The sequence below is a fragment of the Solanum verrucosum genome, unplaced genomic scaffold, assembly GCF_900185275.1.
Source record: "Solanum verrucosum unplaced genomic scaffold, falcon-dt-bn FXZP01000182.1, whole genome shotgun sequence".
NCBI classification, from domain to species: domain Eukaryota; kingdom Viridiplantae; phylum Streptophyta; class Magnoliopsida; order Solanales; family Solanaceae; genus Solanum; species Solanum verrucosum.
The window spans coordinates 2,292,727-2,312,176 of record NW_026020378.1 but is presented as its reverse complement, the minus strand read 5'-3'; the positions used below and the strand labels follow the sequence as shown (position 1 = coordinate 2,312,176).

At 36.6% G+C, this 19,450-nt stretch overlaps 1 protein-coding gene across 1 annotated transcript; it reads right to left on the bottom strand.

The window, feature by feature from the left end:
- Positions 1–1,022: 1,022 nt before the first annotated feature.
- LOC125838523 (cell division control protein 2 homolog A) lies at positions 1,023–19,350 on the bottom strand. Its single transcript, XM_049517572.1, has 9 exons — positions 19,200–19,350; positions 18,403–18,434; positions 18,126–18,310; positions 16,504–16,624; positions 16,061–16,234; positions 15,184–15,347; positions 14,506–14,593; positions 14,356–14,409; positions 1,023–1,558 (listed from the first exon to the last, which is right to left on the bottom strand). Exons 2-9 carry the CDS (start codon positions 18,409–18,411, stop codon positions 1,469–1,471), a joined length of 885 nt encoding a protein of 294 aa, XP_049373529.1. The 5' UTR covers positions 18,412–18,434; positions 19,200–19,350; the 3' UTR covers positions 1,023–1,468.
- Positions 19,351–19,450: the final 100 nt, after the last annotated feature.

Sequence of the window (19,450 nt, the reverse complement as noted above, 5' to 3'; positions counted from 1 at the left end):
CAATTGCTCGAATTCCACTCGAAAGCTTAGAAGAGTTTGAAAATGTTCAAAAAAATGTCTAAAAGTCGACAAAGGGATATTTATAGACTTCCCACAGGTTTACCTTACACATATATTTTTGGCATAATACATAAACATGCCCTTTAACTTAGCTCCATCTGGCATCTATGTCCTCCAGCTTTGGGTGTGCACAATTAGATACCTAAACTTGTACAAAGTTGAACAAGTAGACGCATGTGTCTTACATGACATAATACACGTAGAACATCATGTAGGATGCATGTGTCTAGTTGTTCAACTTTATACAAGTTTAAGTATCTACTTGTGCAAACCCAAAGTTGAAGGGCATAGATGTCAGCTAAGGCCAAATTAAAGGGCACATTTATGTATTATGTTGAAAATATAAGTATAAAGTAAACCTGTATGTGGTTTAGAACTACAAGGGTTTGAGGAGACACAAAATGGTAGTTTTTTGGCATTTTGAATGTTAAACCTTATATAACATAATTATTGTATTGTTACGCCACATTGGTCTTCAGTATAAAATAATACATCAATTAACGTATTAAATTCTACCAAATTTAGCTATACAAGACTCAGAAAGCAAACCAAATATTTGATTACACAACCAGATTTATACCACTATTTCACTCAATCCATTAAACCAAACTACCTCTTAGGTTTTAAAAAAAAATCATGATCTTTGATGACCAATCTCTCTCCTTTAATGACTTTATTTTCACCTCCTTCGTTTCTTTGCATTCACCATTTGAAGTATTTCAAAACAGTCATGAAGCAATTCGTTGATTTTTCTTTGGAAATAACACCATATCGTTTGACAATGCAATGTATCTTGGAGTGCTAGACTAAAGGACATGTTGCGTAACTTGAAAAACGGAAGCACAATGGACGAATCATTTCGGAAAGAATTTTCACATTTATATGCCCCATGCTAATTAGATGAGATAATTGCATAGTCTCTAAGCAATAGATATTGGCGTACGTTGTAGGACTGTTGTTGAAATTATGAATTTTGGAACCAACAGAAACTGGAATGTAACATCAAAATAGAACTTGATATAACCAGCCTGCATCATCAAGGAATGGCACTGGCATAACCAAGGAGTCAGATAATCAACTCAAGCTTTGTTCAACTCCAGGCAAAACTATGCAAAACTTTTAATGACACACCAAATCCAATCTACTTAAACATTACAGTATCCATTGTTGTATCTAAACAAGTATTCATTGTACAAGGATACTGAACCCCTGAATAGAACCAAATGGATATTACACCGGAAAGTATGCTACAACATGTGGACACGAATTGTGACCACAGATGCTGGAACATGAATCAAAACGGAATAAAAACTTGAGGCCCTATAAAGATCACACAGATTCTCCAGAACAAAACCTTGTAGATGACATACCAAATTTACAATAGCATTCTGGATGAAGGGGCAGAGAATCACGGCACATACCCAATATCCTTGAAGTACTCGTGCTCAAGGGCATTCCTAGCGGTTATTCTCTTGCTGGGATCCAAGGAGAGCATTTTCTGTATAAATAATAAGGGATGGCATGAGTAACATGAGGGCAAGAGATTTCTGACAACAGTGAATTCTGTGGGTATAAATATCATATAATTAAGAACACATAATCATTGTCCATGCCTAAGAGAAGCACAAAAACACATGGAATTTGCTACAAGAAGATATCTTGATAAGCACATAACACTGAAACCAGACTGTCTCATCCTCCTCAAATAAAAAATGGAAGAGAAGGACACACAATTAAATAGGAGTGAAGGGCATAGACTAAAGACACTGAAACAAACATGTGAATAAGATCATGTTCGGAAAAGAAAATGAGAAAACAGTAAACATGAGTGCAGCAATTTGAATTCCTCTACCCTTTAGAAATATTAATGGGCAAATTTCTTGCTGCAATGCATGCTTCAAATGTCAACTGGACATTGCAACTTCATGGATAAAGGTTCAAATAACCAGCTAGTTCTCTGTTAAGTCCCCCTTTTTTTTTGGTGTGTACAGAAGTATCTTCAAGAAGCAAAGTCTATTCCTAAGGTTTTAGATTACTTATGAGAGTCTAGTTTGATAGGTTTTTGGTGATAGACATCTCACTTGTAAGTATATGGAACTACACTTTTTGGTTCGTGTTTATAATATACCAATATGTTACCTGTTCAAAAAAAATTAACCAGCTTGTTCTGGACACTCTATGAATATCTCAACTAGAATAGTTCTCAATGAAAATTAAGCACATATGCTAGAGATTCATTCAAAATTCACCTAATATTTATATTTTATATTCTAAAGATGTATCTTTCATTTGTAAGTGTTTTTTAATGAAACTAATGGTATTTCATAAGGAAAGGCATCAAAGAGATGCAAAATTACAAAAGCGTAAATACAAATAACATTTAGAAAGAGTTTGTTAGAGATGTACATGTGGCTTACATTAGGGAAATTAAGGACATGTACAATGGAGCCAAAGACCCGAAAAAGAATAGTGGGAGGTAACTCAGAACACTTTTCAGCCATGAAGGGGTTGCACATGGGATCTATGTTGCCCGGACTCTTCAAAAATGTCGACGGGTGCATATAGCCAGGGATCAGCCCTTTGACCATTTTATTGCCCTAGTGATGGACAAATTGGTGCGGCATATTCAAGGGGAGGTGTTGTGGTGTATGCTATTCACATACAACACAGTATTGATCAACGAGATGCAATGTGGAGTTAACGATAGGCTCAAAATTTGGAGGCAAGCCCTAGAAGCTAAAGGTTTCAGGTTAAGCAAGAGAAAAACAAAGTACCTATTGTGCAAGTTCAATTATGTAGCATGAAGCAAAGGTGAAAGTGAAGATCAATACACAAATCATACCCATCAAATAGTTTCAAGTATCTTGGGTCTATAAACCAAAAAAAAATGGAGATTGACAAGGGTATCGCACATTGTATTTGAAGGGGGATGGGTGAAATGGAGGCTCACGTCTGAGGTACTTTGCGATAAGAATGTGTCACCAAGGCTTAAAGGTAAGTTCTACCCTTCGGGATGGCCCAGTGGTTTGAGCTTGGGACTTCCATGTTGGAGGTTTCAAGTTTGAAACCCCTTGCCAACGAAAGCAAGGGGCTTGCCTTCTGGGTCGAGCTCGTCGCACCAGGCTTGCCTAGTGCGGGTTACCTCTCCTATGTGGTTTGCGAGCTATTGCATAGGAGCGGGGGTTTTACCCTGTGCGCACCCAAAGGGTAGCGGTTGTGGATTTCCCTTGTCATAAAAAAAAAGAAAGGCTTAAAGGTAAGTTCTACCAACTGATGGAAGACCTACATGGTTGTATGGGGTAGTGTTGGCCAGTCAAGAACGCACACGTTCAGAAAATAAAAGTAATAAAGATGAGGATGTGTAGAGGGATGTGTGGACATACTATGAGACATAGTATTAGGAACAAAATTTTATAAGACGAGGTGGGAGTGGCCAAGAAAGAGAAGTTGAGATGGTTTGGGCAAATGATGAGGAGGTGTGAGGATGCACTGATAAAGAGGTGTGAGAGGTTGGCTATAGTAGGTTTCAGGAGAGGTTAAAGATAGGCTGAGGAAGAACCGGGGGAGGTGATTAGATAAGACATACCATATATTTAGCTTACTGAGAACATGATCCTAAATAGGATGGCATGGAGGTCGAGGATTAGGGTAGAAGGGTAGTAGGTAGTCAAGTATTGTAGTACTTTCATGTGGGAGAGGCAATGGGCTAGTCTCTTCTTCTCCTTCTTAAGTAGTATTATTTAGTATATGTGTCGTATATTATTTAGGTGCTTCATTTTCTTTGTTTATTTTGCTATTTGGCATTGTTATTTTCCTTCCAATCTTGTTTGATTACACTTCTTTTGAGTCGAGGGTGTATCGAAAGCAGTCTTTCTATCGACAAAGGTAGGGATAAGATATGCAGAAATCATACACTCCCCAGACTCCACTTGTAGACTACAACCAGGTATGTTGTTGCTAATTATAGGGATCAACTTAGTCCATAAAAAATGGTTAAGAAAACATTTAGCTTTGAGAGAGTGATTTTGGAGTTGAAATTTCATCAAAACATCTTTGGTTCCTTTTATTCAACAAACACCAAAAAATAACTACAATAATCATCAACCAAATATTCTTGAAGGCCTTACCAATTCCCCATAGACTACAACCTAAACATACCTCTCATATATTCTGGCATGACACATTCAAACCAAAATTACAATAAAGTATATCTCATAGGTTAGTGGTTAGTGGTCACTGGGCAACGTAGGAATAAGTAACCGACATTTTTCGGACTTTCCTTGCTTGAGACTATCTTGTCTTAATCATGCTTCATTTAGAGCAATTCAACGAAGCATATAACCTTGTCTTCCATAGTAAACTTCTATGGTCAGATGCCATTAACCTTTCTGAGTACAAATATGCTTGTGGCAATCTTTCAATGTGAAAATGTTCTTGTTTCCCCAATTCTGAGTCTTAGGTAGGTTCTCATAAATGGTGAACCACTTTATGTTGGCTCACGTCATCAAGCTTTCCTTTTTCCAATCTTGTGTAGACTTCAGAGTTGCACATCCCAATATTGCCAAGTCTATTCTAGGAAATCAAAAGTCCTTATTTAGGGAAATTTGGGATAGGGAGAGGTATTCAAACATGAGTGGAATGTTTCACATCATTTTGTATGCCCATAATTTAATGCGAACACCATTACAAGCTTTAAAATGAGTATTATGGGAAACTCACTCCCCAATTCGTTGATATACTTCCATGGCCCAATGCCTTAACTACACAAGGTACATTGGCAATTTTGGTGCTCTAATTGTCATTTATCCAATGTATGGTAACAATTACCTCCTTCCAAAGACTTGATTCACTAGTAAGCTTTTGGTATGGATGGTCAAATTCTGATTCACAAACCTCCCATGCATTTTTATAACATGACTTTGATCCACTTTATTAGGTGAAACTTGTGAGTCGTTCTCATCCCATGAACAGTCAATGTTGCACCTTTTAGGAATACAAAACAAAGATATTTGATAGGTAGGAATATTGTCAAGAACACTATTTATGAAAGCTAAACTTGCCACCCATTGACAAATACCTGCCTCTGACAAGATGCTAATCTCTTTCCAAATTTCTCAATGATCCCATTCCATATCTCACAGTTAATGAAATCATCCAAGTGGGGACCTAAGTGGTAGGAAGTACCCTATTAGTTCAACCCATGATACGTCAGTGTTCTTCTATGTTTGGCACCTTTCAAACATGTTTATTGGATAGATGATGCTCTTTAACTTGTTGCCATGCAGCCCCGATAAAACTTCAAAAAGTAGTAGTGACACGTATAGGTAAAACATTGTGATCTTTTGCCTCAAATGAAATTTTTTTTGTAGTGTTACGCTCAGGTAAAATATTGTGATCTTTTGCCTAACAGAAAATCAAAGTATAATCTACATACAACGGATGAGATATTATGTATTCCAATATTTGTACCAATACTAAAACCATGGATCCACTGCATTTGTTTGGTATGTTCCAACATTTACTAAGTCCATCCATGGCTAAATTAAACAAGAAAGGCGAGAGTGGTTCTCTCTGCTTGATCACTTAATGAGCCGAGAAGAAACTCACATGTCCACTGTAAACTCACTAAATACTTCATTGTTAAAATACTAAATCTGATCCACTTAATCCATTTGTCCTCAAATCCTATCTTCTTCAGTATTATCATTAGGTAAGACCAATTGAGGTAGTCAAAAGCATTCTCTATATCCAACTTGCACATTGCACATCCAGGCTCTCCATGTTTAATCCTTCTGTCAAGTACCTCATTGGCAATGAGTATTGCGTCAATTATCTGTTTATGCTTAATAAAAGCATTCTAGTGACCGGAAACTAATCAATTACTCTCTTTGATCTTTCTGCTAGTAACTTGGCTATGATTTTCTACACACTACCAATAAGACTTATCCGCATATAGTCTGTAAGTCTAATTGCACAATTATGAAAGATGCATTACATGACCCACCATGTAGCATTGGTGGAAATAATTAAGTACCCTCATCACCTTTGGCTTGATAAAGTCCTAAGATTTTTAAGAAAATGCTTATTGAGGACATCACCATAGATAGAAAGGTATGGAGGTCGAGGATTAGGGTAGAACGTTAGTATGTAGCCAAGTGTGGTCATCCTTTAGGTAGGAGATGCAGGGGGCTAGGGTCATCCCCTCTCCTCCTTATTAGTAGTAGTATTTAGTAATCGTGTAGTCTCTTATTCTTTAATGTGGTTTACGATCTATTGATTCATTGTGTTGTGTATCTTCATATTTTCATGTCATGTTTTTCTTCTTGCAACCCTACTCCGAATAACTTCTCTTTTGAGTTGAGGGTCTATTCGGATGCAACCTCTCTACCCCCACAAAGGCAAGCGTAAGGTCAATGTCCATCCTACACCCCCCAGACCTCACTTGTGGAATTACATGGGGTATATGTTGTTATTATTGCCAAAAATAAACTCACTTGTGGAATTACACGGGGTATATGTTGTTATTATTGCCAAAAATAAACTCATTTGGGCCTGAGGCTATCTGGAGGACATGATTGGCCTATTGTACTTCTTCCTTAATTTTTTTTGCCAAGATCTCCCTATTTTCCCTTAAGGGTCTGGCTACATAATCAAAATTGTCATTGGGCCTCCAAGTTTCATTCTCAGCATACAGGTTCTGAGAATAGTTCAAAATATCTATAAAAAAAAATTTGACAAAAGTTCAAAATATCTATTTTGATCTCCTCCTTATCATTTGTTATTGTTAGAATAGGAATAGGTTTATACAATCCTATTAGAATAGGAATAAGTTGATACAATCCTATTAGAATAGGAATAGGAATAGTAAATACTCCCTCCGTCCCATTTTATATGTCATCCCTTTCTATAAATAGCTGGACCACAATATTTGTCATTTTATAAAATTTATGCATAAATTACCATATTTTGCCTATTATACCCTTGATAGAATTGTTAATTAATCTTGTCATTTATTAATAAAGTTGACTTAAGAAAACTTAAAATAAGGATAAAAGGGTAAAGTTACATCATTTCTTAATGCAAGTGCAAAGTAAAAAGGTGACATATAAAATGGGACGGAGGGAGTAGTATCCTACTTGGTAAAGGATTATATTCTAGTCTCTATAAATAGGGTCTCAATGTAATAATGTAGACACAACAACAATTTCAATATTATTTTTCTCCTTTATTTCTCACATGGTATCAAACCTCTACGATCTTGGTAAACAATCAAAGAGCTTTCGCTGCCAGTGGGCGGCTATTATCCATATATGCCGCCCGTCCGGCCAACTATTATGTTTGCAAAAGTTGAGTCACTGTGTATCTTTCCGGTGACTATTTTCTCATATCTAATTTGTGTAGCACTGTGTCATTATTCCGGTGACTACTTTCTTATATCTAATTTGTGTAGGTAGCACCGTGACATCATTCCGGTGACTACTTTTTCATATTTAATTTGTGTAGCACCGTGCCATCATTCTGGTGACTACTTTCTTATATCTAATTCTTGTAGCACCGTGCCATCTTTCCGCTGACTACTTGTTCATATTTAATTTGTGTAGCATTGTGTCATCATTCCAGTGGCTACTTTTTCATATATAATTGTGTAGCACCGTGCCATCCTTCCGGTGACTACCTTTTTTTCCATATCTGATTTGCCTAGCACTGTGCATCTCTCCGGAATACTTTTCATATTTAATTTGTGTAGTACCGTGGATTTTTCTGAACTATTTTCTCATCTCTGAGTTACATAGCATCATGTGTCTTTTCAGTGACTCCAGATTTGATTTGCATAGTTCCATTCGTCTTTCCGGTGACTCCTCAAATCTGATTTGCGTAGGGTTGTGCAATCATTCCAACCCTATCCGTATAATTTTTCTTTTTCAGTAAGGTCGTGTCATCATTCCGACCCTACCCATATTATTTCTCTTTTTCAATAGGGTTGTTCCATCAATTCGAATTATCCTATATAATTTCTATTTTCTAGTTGGGTTGTGACATCATTCCAACCCTACCCATATAATTTTATTTCTTAGATTGGACCACTTTTAGCCATCAAATCTAATACTCAGGTATATGAGCATGTTTCGGCCAATTTTTCGATGACTTGTTTAATATTGACTCATCTATTGATTCCAACATGATCCATATATTTATACTAGATTTAGAGCACTTTGTTGCTCAGGAGTTTAGTAGTCTTGTATGTCGATTATGTGAGTCACTCTATGGTCTGAAACAGTCTTTGCAAGTTTGGTTTGGGAAGTTCAACACGTAATTTTATCACTCTATGTTTTATCGACATTATGCATCAAATTCAGTATTTCATGAGAAGACCAAGCACATTGAGATTGAGCACATTGAGACTGATTGTCAATTTTGTGAAGTCGAGTGATCAACTTGCAAATATCTCACCAAGCCCCTCATCGGTCCTCGTGTTAATTACATTTGTAACAAGCTAGGTATATGAATTGTATGTACTAACTTGAGGGGGAGTGTAAAAATAGGAATAGGTTTATACAATCCTATTAGAATAGGAATAAGTTTATACAATCATATTAGAATAGGAATAGGAATAGAAATAGAAATAGGAATAGTAAATAGTATCCTACTTGGTAAAGGATTGTATTCTAGTGTCTATAAATAGGGTCTCAATGTAATAATGTAGACACAAAAACAATTTCAATATTATTTCTCCTTTATTTCTCACAATTATTTCATAATGCACTTTGAGCTTGTCAATGTTATTATTCCTCATGTGTGAGTTTGCAACTGTTTGGAAGTATCTTGTATTCCTTTCTCCTTTGAGCCACATACATCTAAATTTATGTCTTCATAAGATTCCTTCAACTTTAGCAAGTTCCATCAGCTCCATTTTCAGGTTCAGTACCATTTGCATTTTAGATGTGCTAAAACTATGTTGTTTGTTGCCTAATCTAATAAGTCGAAAGCTCCTCCAGGGCCTTGGCTCTTCTTGCTTCCAATTTGCCAAAGACATCTCTGGTCCAATTGCTTGTCCTTTTTAAGTTCCTAAATTTTTGTACGAGGATAAAGTCTAGGTTGCCACTGATCATACAGTTCTTCCACCACTCCTTCCTCATGTCAATAAACTCTTCTTGTTGCAGCCACAAGTTCTAATATTTTATAAACAAGAAGTGTTGTATACCACTCATCACTCTCCAACAATAGAAGTTTGTGATTAGATATCACTCTTGATACATCCAGTTGTTTGATTATTTTGAAACTTTCATTCCATTTTGTGGATATAAGAAACCTATCGATCTGAGAAGCTTTGACATTATCCTCCCCCCTTGACCAAGTGTATTGTACCCCTGGAGAGGTAAATCTATTAGGTACAAGTCTATAATAGTATTTGATAAAGCTCTTCATATCCTTAGATCTTCTAATACCTTTCTTTTCAAATCGGCATACATTTAAGTCTCTTCTAACAACCCAATGATAATTCCAGATGCCTCTCACTGCTCCTAGTTCCTGTCAAAACTCTTTCCTCTTTGTATTGGTATGAGGACATACAATCCTATGAAAGACCATCGGAGATCTTCTTAAAAGACTTTCAAAGAAACACGCAACAGAGAAGCTGCCTTTGATGATTTTCATTGCATTTTCAATGTCTTGTCCCACAGGACTGCAATACCACCCATACTACACACCTTCTATTATTTTATATTGTATTGAAGATCTCTTCAACAATAATGAAGAAAAGGGGAACTAATCAACATAAAGATTTAACATGAAAAAATCCTTGCTCACAGGAGTCAAAAACCATGACTTACCCCAATAGGATTTCCCTCAAATCTTCACTAAGAACTTGAGCGGTTTTAGATTACAAGTTTACAACTCTATTACAAAAGGAACTAACTCTGTAGTACCTTTCCTTTATAGAATCTCCCTAATTATAGTTACTTCTTTCAAGTCTCTACCTCTATTAAGAAAGCACTTTACAACTCAATGCAACACACAATACAAATCCTCTATGAATGTAAGAGATTGCAATTTCAGAACAAAGAATCAAACGAGACAAGAATAGTAAGCAATAATTTTCTCAAGAACAAGTTCTTCTGTGTTGTCAGTTGACTCCCTCTCACGAAGACATTTTGAATATATTCTCTATTTGTTTAGTGGTGTCTCTTGTGCATATCTTTACCAGCATCAGTGTGGTACTTCATGTAGGAGTAGGAATAGCCATTTCTTGTCCTCCAAATGCAAAGAAGAATTGGTTCAAAAATCCAAGAACCTAATCCAGGTTTATGTTGGTTTCCATCACGTATCAGCCTCCACTTGTTTTCTCCTATTTCCAAAGGCCTTTCCATTTGTGCAAATATGATAATGTTTCTTGTTTCTTGTTATTTGATCCATGCGTTCAGTCATTAAACCAAATTCCTCAAGAAATACTTCATGCACTTAGAATGTGCTTTGCATCTAATTTATAGTCTTCTCAAGTCTACCATGAAGGACCCGGTTCCTTCACTTCGTGCAATATACTTCTGCAAACCAGTTCTTTTCTTAGACATGTTAAGGAATTCGTTCTCAAGTAGTTGTTTGTTATAAACACTACCAGCCCTTATTTGAGACATGTTTAGAAATTGGTTCTTGTATCATGTTTGTTATGTTTGTTAATCATGAAAACTTCACATGTAATATAACTCAACGTTATTCCTCCTTTTTGATGATGACAAACCCATAACAAAACCATAGTAGTCGCATGTGTACTCCAGTGCAATCTTTCCCCTCAGAACCAGCTTTGATCAGCATATGACTTAGAGAGATGTGTGATCTTACCAAAGTCCATCTACAGATTAACCTTCAACTCATCGCAACCTAGTAGGTGGCTAGGTTATGGGAACCTAATCATATTCAGTCATCACTCTGCATAGGGACCAAGTTTGTTGATTAACAACATTCTTGAAATTTTGCATCTGTGTCCTCGTGGAATTTAGTGCATGGTGAGTGACCCTCCTCTAATTTCTCCCTTTTGGCATCATCGAAAAGCATCTTCTACGATAGAATATAACCAATCATTGAGAGAATGAGAAGGTTCATAATCCATCTTGAGCAGTCCAAGCTCTAAGCGATTTCTTCCAAAGTGGTCCCTACTCAAAGCTTTAATGAATATGTTAGCAATCTGCTCCTCAATCTTGCAAAATTCCATAGAGATGTGCCTTCAATACATTGTCTCTTCAAAATGTGGTGTCTAACATCAACATGTTTTATTCTCTTGGGACGAACTATGTTTTTTGCCATGTTCAAGACACTCCTATCATCACAAAAGTTTGGAAGCCGTTTAATCATTACACCATAATCTTAAGTTGTTGTTTGATCCATAGTAGTTGTGCACAACAGGAAGTAGTACCTGCATACTACCCTTCTATAGTAGATAACGCCACAGAATTTTGCACCTTTGTTGCCCAAGAAATCAAGCATGATCCTCGACAGTAAGCCATCCCATACGTACTCTTCCTATCTTTGAAGCATTTAGCATAGTCAGCATTTGCATATCCTATTAGCTCAAAAGGTCCTCCGGATGGGTACCAAAGGACCAGGTCCTATGTACCTTTAATATACCTAAGTATCCTCTTCACAGTTTTCATATGAGAATCCTTTGGACAAGATTGAAATCTGGCACAAAGACCAACACATATCAAGCCTGCTAGCATTCAAGTATAACAAAGATCCAATCATACCCCTGTACTTCTTTTCTTCAACCAAGGGACTTTCGTCTTGTCAAGTCGAGTGGCAGTTTCTATAGGATTATCAATAGTTCTATAGCACTTGGAATCTACTTCGCATCAGATCAATAGTCTTCTCCAGTCTACTATGAAGGACCTGGTTCTTTCACTTTATGCAGTGTACTTCTGGTTCTTCCTGTAGACATGTTAAGGAACTGGTTCTTCAGTAGTTGTTTGTTATAAACACTACCAGTCCTTTTTTGAGATATGTTTAGAAATGGTTCTTGTATCATATTTGTTAATCATCCAAACTTCACGTGTAACATAGCTTAATACCTTCATTTCCCCTCAACTAGACCACCTATTCCCTCATATTTGATAGATCATATTTGTTGGCATATTGTCCATTTTGGTTTCCTAAAGACACAATACAGTTGTTTTCCCTTTTCGAACTAGAGCCTTTATTCTTATAATGTAGACCCCTAATATTCCAGCTGAGAACTTTGATTTTCATCGGACTCTGCCTTGTAGTACTGTCCCTCTTTTTTACTGCCATCAACATAACTAATAGAACATATTAAATGCTCCTCTTCTTTGTATCTGAATCTCGTCTCTAATCCATTCTCAGAACTAAATCTAGAATCTCATGTTCACAGCCAACTACATTAATATCAAATGCCTTGCATACTTTTCTCATTACTAGAATGCACATTTTGAAGTCTCAATTACTGCAGGTTGCTGAATTTCTTGCAATTGCAATAGCAATGGTTGTCTTCATGCCAAGGTAGGAAAGCTGAGAGCATGTCGCTATAAGAAGAATTGTAGTCAATATATGACAAGCTAAAACAGTTGAAGCAATATCAGACCATATCAGGTTGAAAGTCCCTTGAGATTGTTAATGAAGGTTTCAGCTTCATTATCTGCTTTCAGGGTGATTAACGTTGATAATTACATGCAGTGGTGGTTCGGTGATGATGTTGCTTTCAGCCTAAGTCTGCATAATTCCTGTTGGTGAGACATAGGTGGTGATCAGAGTCTTCTTGGACTTATTTTTGCTAACATGGTTCGGCCAAAGCTGTTTTGGGTCTCTATTTCAGTACGGACTTGCCTTTATGATCTTTGTATGGGCATTCCTTCTTGGGACTTTAAAGTAATATAGGTAATCTGAACCACAACCCAATTTGGATTTCTCCTTGCCCTTACTTAGACCACTATGCTCAGTGGATCGGGTATTATTTAAGACCCGACCCAGCTGATTTGAATTGAAGTGCTCCTTGGCCACCTGGTTACCCACATACATCAATTGGACAGGACACTTCATCTGCTAACTCTGATGTGTTTACCACTGTTTTGACCATCAACTCCCCAATATCTTTTTCTCCGGTCAGTTTTGAGGCACTAATAGGCTTTGGTGTGGAGCGATGTCTTTTAAAATTGAAATTTCATACCTCCAGTGCTCTATGTCTAGTTCAATTTTCACTGGGCATTTATATGCAGAGTTATTGACACAGATACTCACCCAACGGTGATGATTCTGGTGCTCTGTATCCTAAACCACCGTAGAGGTCTCCAATAGTTTAAAGAAATCTAGTCTCCATGCATAAAAGGAACCCCAAAAGCCTCATCCGTTTATTCTATGAAATCTGGCTGACCTACTTAGGGCTTGTAACTGGTGACTACCATTCTAAAGCTAGACGCCGTCCATTCCACAACCAATCGTGGTGAACCCTCAACACGTCTTGTCCCGAAGGTAGCTCAATAAGAAATTGGTTGTGAGTGAAACGAATGACTTTCATACCAGTGCAGATCTTCCATCTGTCCAAAAACAATTTTAATCACTTCCTGTTGGGATTGTGATTGAATGGATCATTGACAGTTCCAACTATGCATCTCGATAAGAGCTGCTGACTGTTGCCATCTGTTTCTGGATTGACCTTGACCACATTATCGACCACCATAGCGAGGAATTCCATCATCTTCAGTCATTGTGTAAACTTAGCAGTGTCAAAATAAGACCTCATTTGCGTATCGACCTGCTTGAATCAGCGTGATGTTTTCTTCCACAGAAAGTGTAATCTGGCTGCGGGATAATCATTGTTGATTACCTGTCTACCAGCAATGTTTCAATTCGAATGTATCAGCTGTAAAAATTGAAACTTAGAAAGGCTCAGTAAATATATGCTTGTGACTTCCTCCCCCATCGTCTGTAATATTTCCCTGTTCCTTTTGATGTTTGTTTGAGAGTATCGCATACTCATCTAAAGCTTACTACGCCTATTTATTTATTTTCAGAATGTAAAGTTTACTCCGCCTATTTTAATTCTTCTTGAAATTCCCCTGCTTCTTTCGATTAACACGAATTAGCCATCCCCTGAATTGGTAAGTTCAAAACATTTTTCCATAAAAAGAAATAAGCCTTGCTTTCCATGAGTGCTAAAAAATGGAGTTTTAAACAGAGGGAAACTTTGCCGGAACATATTTCAGAGAGAAAAATATTTGGCACATTTCCCAAGATAGGAAAAAAAAATCCCGATGTTTTAATCTTTCATTTGTAATTTATAAACAAACTTACACCAAGAAGATCAAGGCCTGCTCCATCAACATTTGGTACAATAATTGCCAGGTCCTGCAAGTATGAGGGGATCCAATGAAGTACTTTGCAGAGTGAGATCCTAGAAATATGGACAGGAAAATCAAGTAAAAACAAAGAGAAATAAATTACCTTAGGAGGCCATTTTGGGAAGGCAGATTTGTAATCAGGCAGAGAAGTCACTCCAGGCCATGTATCCTCATTTGGAGTACCCATCACTCTTCATACAGAGGAAATTAGAGAACATCAAATAAAGGGGAAAATCTAATAACGTAAAGCAGAAGGAACAAAACACTGAAATTCCTTAATACAAGAAAGCTCACTAAGAACTTATGGTCATTTTTTTTATAGATATTATAGCCATGAACCTATACAGAAAAAGATAAGCCATAGCATAAACCCAATTTTGAAACCTTTCTGCATCCCATAGAGCAGTAAGAAAAGATAGAATAATTGACAGATAAAAATGCAGGTTAGCATGAACAAATGAAGATCACAATCATAGATTGAACAGCTAAAACTAAAGTTACAGAGAACTTGAAACCAAAGTTTGTCCAGAAATCCCATTCCAATCACCTTTGTTCTTCCCTTTGCCTTTATTTAGTCAAGGATTTTGGACTATGATGCATGACAAGGGAAGTGTAAAGTTTCATGCTCATCTCCTTCTGAGAAGGAACTGGAACGGTCAACAACAGGAAAACAAAATTTTACTTTCTGAAACCATGTCAATGACCATCATCAAAGCATTAGCGTGTACATTTTATTTGTCAGTAATAAAGCATCAACAAAAAGACATGTATATATTGACACCTGAAAATCTTGAAAAGTTCATCAATCTCAGAGTCACCAGGAAACAGAGGGCGCTGATTCACCATCTCAGCAAATATGCAACCAACTGACCACACATCAACAGGAGTAGAGTAATGGCGTGATCCAAGCAGTATTTCTGGTGCCCTGTACCACAATGTTACCACCTAAAACATGAAAATCAATCATCAAAGTTAAAATGAGACAACATATGGATAAACCCTCAAATGGGTTCTGGATCTTAAAGAAGCAAATATAAAAGATATAGACTCTACTTTTTAGACAATTGATGGACAAAGCTTGGAATCCTAGGGAAAAACAATTCTTAATTGTTGGTATAAAATATAAAGCAGCTGATTCAGTAAAGTAGGTTGCAATAAGGGCCCAGTGTCATTATTATGTTACTAAGAAATGGCTAGGTGGGCTTTTAGTAGCGCCCTTAGAATCTACGCCCTTTGAAGCATCAGTGGCATGTTGAACCATGACTGTCAGCGGTGAGAGGTACCCCTAAAGTGATGGCCACGGAGATAGTATTAAACAAAAATACGTTATTGTGATGTAGCCTGTACAATTACAGGTGGGATGTTCAATACCAATTCTTATAGTACTGTTTGGAGAGTCGATAAGCTAATTCTTGAACTATCAGCAAAACTAATAGAATAACTTAAAGCCATAAATGTTTAATGAATACTACATAGAGAAAGAACTTTTTCAGTTAGACAAATTGGATAAAATATTAAAGAAGATATCAGACATGAAGCAAGTTTCTGAGTCATAGATAACCACTTCTCCTCGGGCTTGAAATGGAATATGAGATAAGGTAATAACAATAAGACAAGGTCCAGCGCATCTTAGAGAGAACAAAAAACCATGCTTGTACCTCGTGAGTGAAAGTTCTGACAGGAATACCAAATGCTCTAGCCAAACCAAAGTCTGCCAGCTTTAACGCATTTGTACGTCGATCTATCAGCAAGTTCTGAGGCTTCAAATCTCGATGAAGAACTCTATGAGAATGACAATAAGCAATACCACGGAGTATTTGATACAAGAACATCTGCAGAATTGGAAAGATCACTTAATTGCTGACAACAAGCAAGAAGCCTGTGAAACTGATAAACGTAACCACTCAAGTAGCACTTAATCAAATTATAAATCAAATAATCTTTGTTTTCAAGTATTTTTCTTAGCTCATCACCCTCCCTCTTGAAGTTAAAACTGTAAATAGAGCTGCAAGTTATGACCAGCTTCCTGATGAAGCAACAAAAAATGGCTAACACACAGTGACAAAGCAAACCTCCAATGTATAATAGAGATTTTACTCACTTTAACCAGACGTGGATCCTTAGAGAATTCAGGACACGAATCCATGTGCTTTTTCAAGTCCAAGTCAAGATATTCAAACACTAGATACAATCGCTTTTCACTGTGCACCACATCCTGCAACCTGTCACCAATAAGAAAAGAAAAGGAACTTTCTTGGATTTGCAGAAGATACTGGTACAAACTAGAGAAACAGCTTTCCCATGTTACAAAAAAAAATGATTTCACATTGCAACTGAAGGTACAGATGTGTACTCTGTGAATCTGTTATCTGCTCTCTAATTTATTCTAATTCAATCTGCCAAACAGAAGAAGACTAGCCCCCATCACGCAGATCCTCTGGCTTCCACTCATGGCATCCCTCCCACACACACACGCCATCCTAAGGAGGTCTCTTTTGCACTAACAATTATTATTCAAAAGAATAATCAAATGGTAGTCCAAGAATCTTTCTACTTTTACTTTTACTCTATCATCATTCAGAAAGCAACTGAACATTTCAACCGGCTTCTAAACCTTAGTCTTATAAGGTCAACCGTTTCTAAACCTTTCAGATATACAAACTCCAAATTATATTATAGTGTTTGATGTTCAAAAGCACAAGACAGGTCAACAAAATAAAAAAATGAAGTTTAGAAACAAGGTCTAGCTAATATACAAACATGTGGGGGAAAAACTAAAAGCTTAATTACTCCTAAAAAATTTCTATCCACTAATGGAGGAATGACTGATGAACTTCTTGGTTTTTCAAATATTCTACCTTCAAAAGAAAATATGTGGTCTAGTAGTCAATGAAGTGGGTTGAGTAGGTCTCAGGTTCACATCACATCCCAACAGATGCAAAAACACTAGGTGAATTCCTATCTCTCGCAGCCTTGGTGGAAATTTTTACCAGATACATGTGATGACGAATTATAGTAAGTATCCCGTGGAATTAGTTAAGGCGCGCGCAAGTTGGTCCGGACAGCACGGTTATAAAAAATTATTGGCTATTGCAGGACCGAAAATGTGTAGATGTGGTATTGATACATACATGAACAATGTATACAGTACTTCAAAACTAAATAAGTTGTTGAAGTTTACAATTGTAGAATCCAAGTTATACCGTATGGCTTTACCTTCCATACTAGAAGTTGCCTACAAAGTATTGGAGTATAACCATTACAAAGTAGAAGTTATCAAACCCAATCAAACTTGAACAAGAGTTGGATATAGAGTGGTACAGAACGGAGGAACAATATATCCCATGAGGATTCCTCCAGATAAATTAAAGCAACAGATTTCAACTGCTACATCCTGTCCCGATGGCCCAAAGTAAGATGCATGGGAAAAGATTATCTTCATCAGGGATTACAGTATTCAAAGAAAATAGGTATTTAAGAGAAATTTTCACAAATTGGTAAAAAGGAACAGCACCAAGGCCAGAAAGCAATATGAAATTTAAAATAATGAAGGTCCTGCATAAATTTTTAATAGAGGATCACTAGGAAATAGAAATAAACCGAAGTTCACATATAATCAACCTCGCACTGATAGCATAACCACAAGAAACCAAAGCAGGGTCCAAATTACACTCTAGGGCAATCACAACAATACAGTTGCATAGTAATATCATAAAATTATACCTCACAATATTAGCATGTTGCATCTCTTTCAAGAGAGAGATTTCTCTAATAGCTGTGCTTGGTACCCCCTCGTCTTCCTGCTCCAACCTTATTTTCTTTAGTGCAATAGTTTCATTAGTTACACGGTCACGAGCCTTGTACACTACACCATATGTTCCTTCCCCAATCTTCTCAACTTTTTCATACTGCAATTACTCCCAAAATCACAATCAACATAAGAATAACCCTAAACCCAAAAGCAACTAAAGTCTAAAGATATAGATAATAACTCCTTTACCTGGTCCATCTAGTTCAAACTCAATGGACTCCCTGAAAAAGAAAGCAGTCGAAACACAAGAAAAATCTCAGACAGCAAAGTAGTAAGCAAATAAAAAAAAAAAAAAAATATATATATATATATATATATATATATTGTAGCATATATTAATTCTTACAATGGAGAGGTAATCCAAAAACATAGTACACATTTAACTATCAACTATCGAAGTAACATTTTAAACACATTTCACCTCAATGCAGATACAAGCAAGTTCTTTTAATTGCAGTTTTCGCTTTAAGCACAGAAAACGCTTTACTGCAAACTTTAGTGTTCGGTACCTGATATTGTTAAAATGCTTTCTCCATGCAAACTTGCAACTTCACACTTGGAAACTATTGGTAGAGAGTTAAAGAGATAACATGAATTAGGGAAAATCAATTTCAATTGGTCTCAGTGTTGTAAGATAAGGATGTCTTTCAATCAAAGCAAGTGTCTTCGATTACAAACATCACATTTTTTAACATAACTACATCAGAGATCCCCAATTCAATCAACACAATAATGAACTCTAAGCATAGAAATTAACCACGAATAGATAATTGAGAAAACAGAACATGTATGGAAATAAATATGCTACATTATTAAATTTCCGCAGTAATCAGTAGATAAAATCTAATAAAGCTTCGAATCTATCGATTTACATACGAAAACGACGAACAGAAATGGCAGAAAGTTTAAGTCATGTGTATACTATGGTGAAGTGGTGCGTTGCCATCGGAGTATAAATGAAAACGGAGTGGAGAATGTGGAGTCACCTTTGGTCGGGAAGAGAGGACGAAATCGCCGTCGTGAAGCGGAGGAGGAGGCGACAGGCAAGTGTCGGCGTACTTCTATGGTTCTACCAAAATGTTTGGACTACAGTCAACTTTACTCTTCTTTTTTGCTTCTATTTGCACAGGAGGCCAAAATGCATTTCATCATTTCATTGCATTTTTTTTATTTTTTTTTAACTTCTCCTTCATTTCCTTTTAATAATGTAATTTTTAGTTTTTGTTTAATTAAAATT

Coding starts and splice junctions, on each gene's coding strand:
- LOC125838523 (XM_049517572.1), bottom strand. Junction 14,410..14,505: donor TCCCAAAATGGCCTCCTAAG/GTAATTTATTTC, acceptor TCATACTTGCAG/GACCTGGCAATTATTGTACC. Junction 1,559..14,355: donor CAGGCCTTGATCTTCTTGGT/GTAAGTTTGTTT, acceptor TTATTTATACAG/AAAATGCTCTCCTTGGATCC.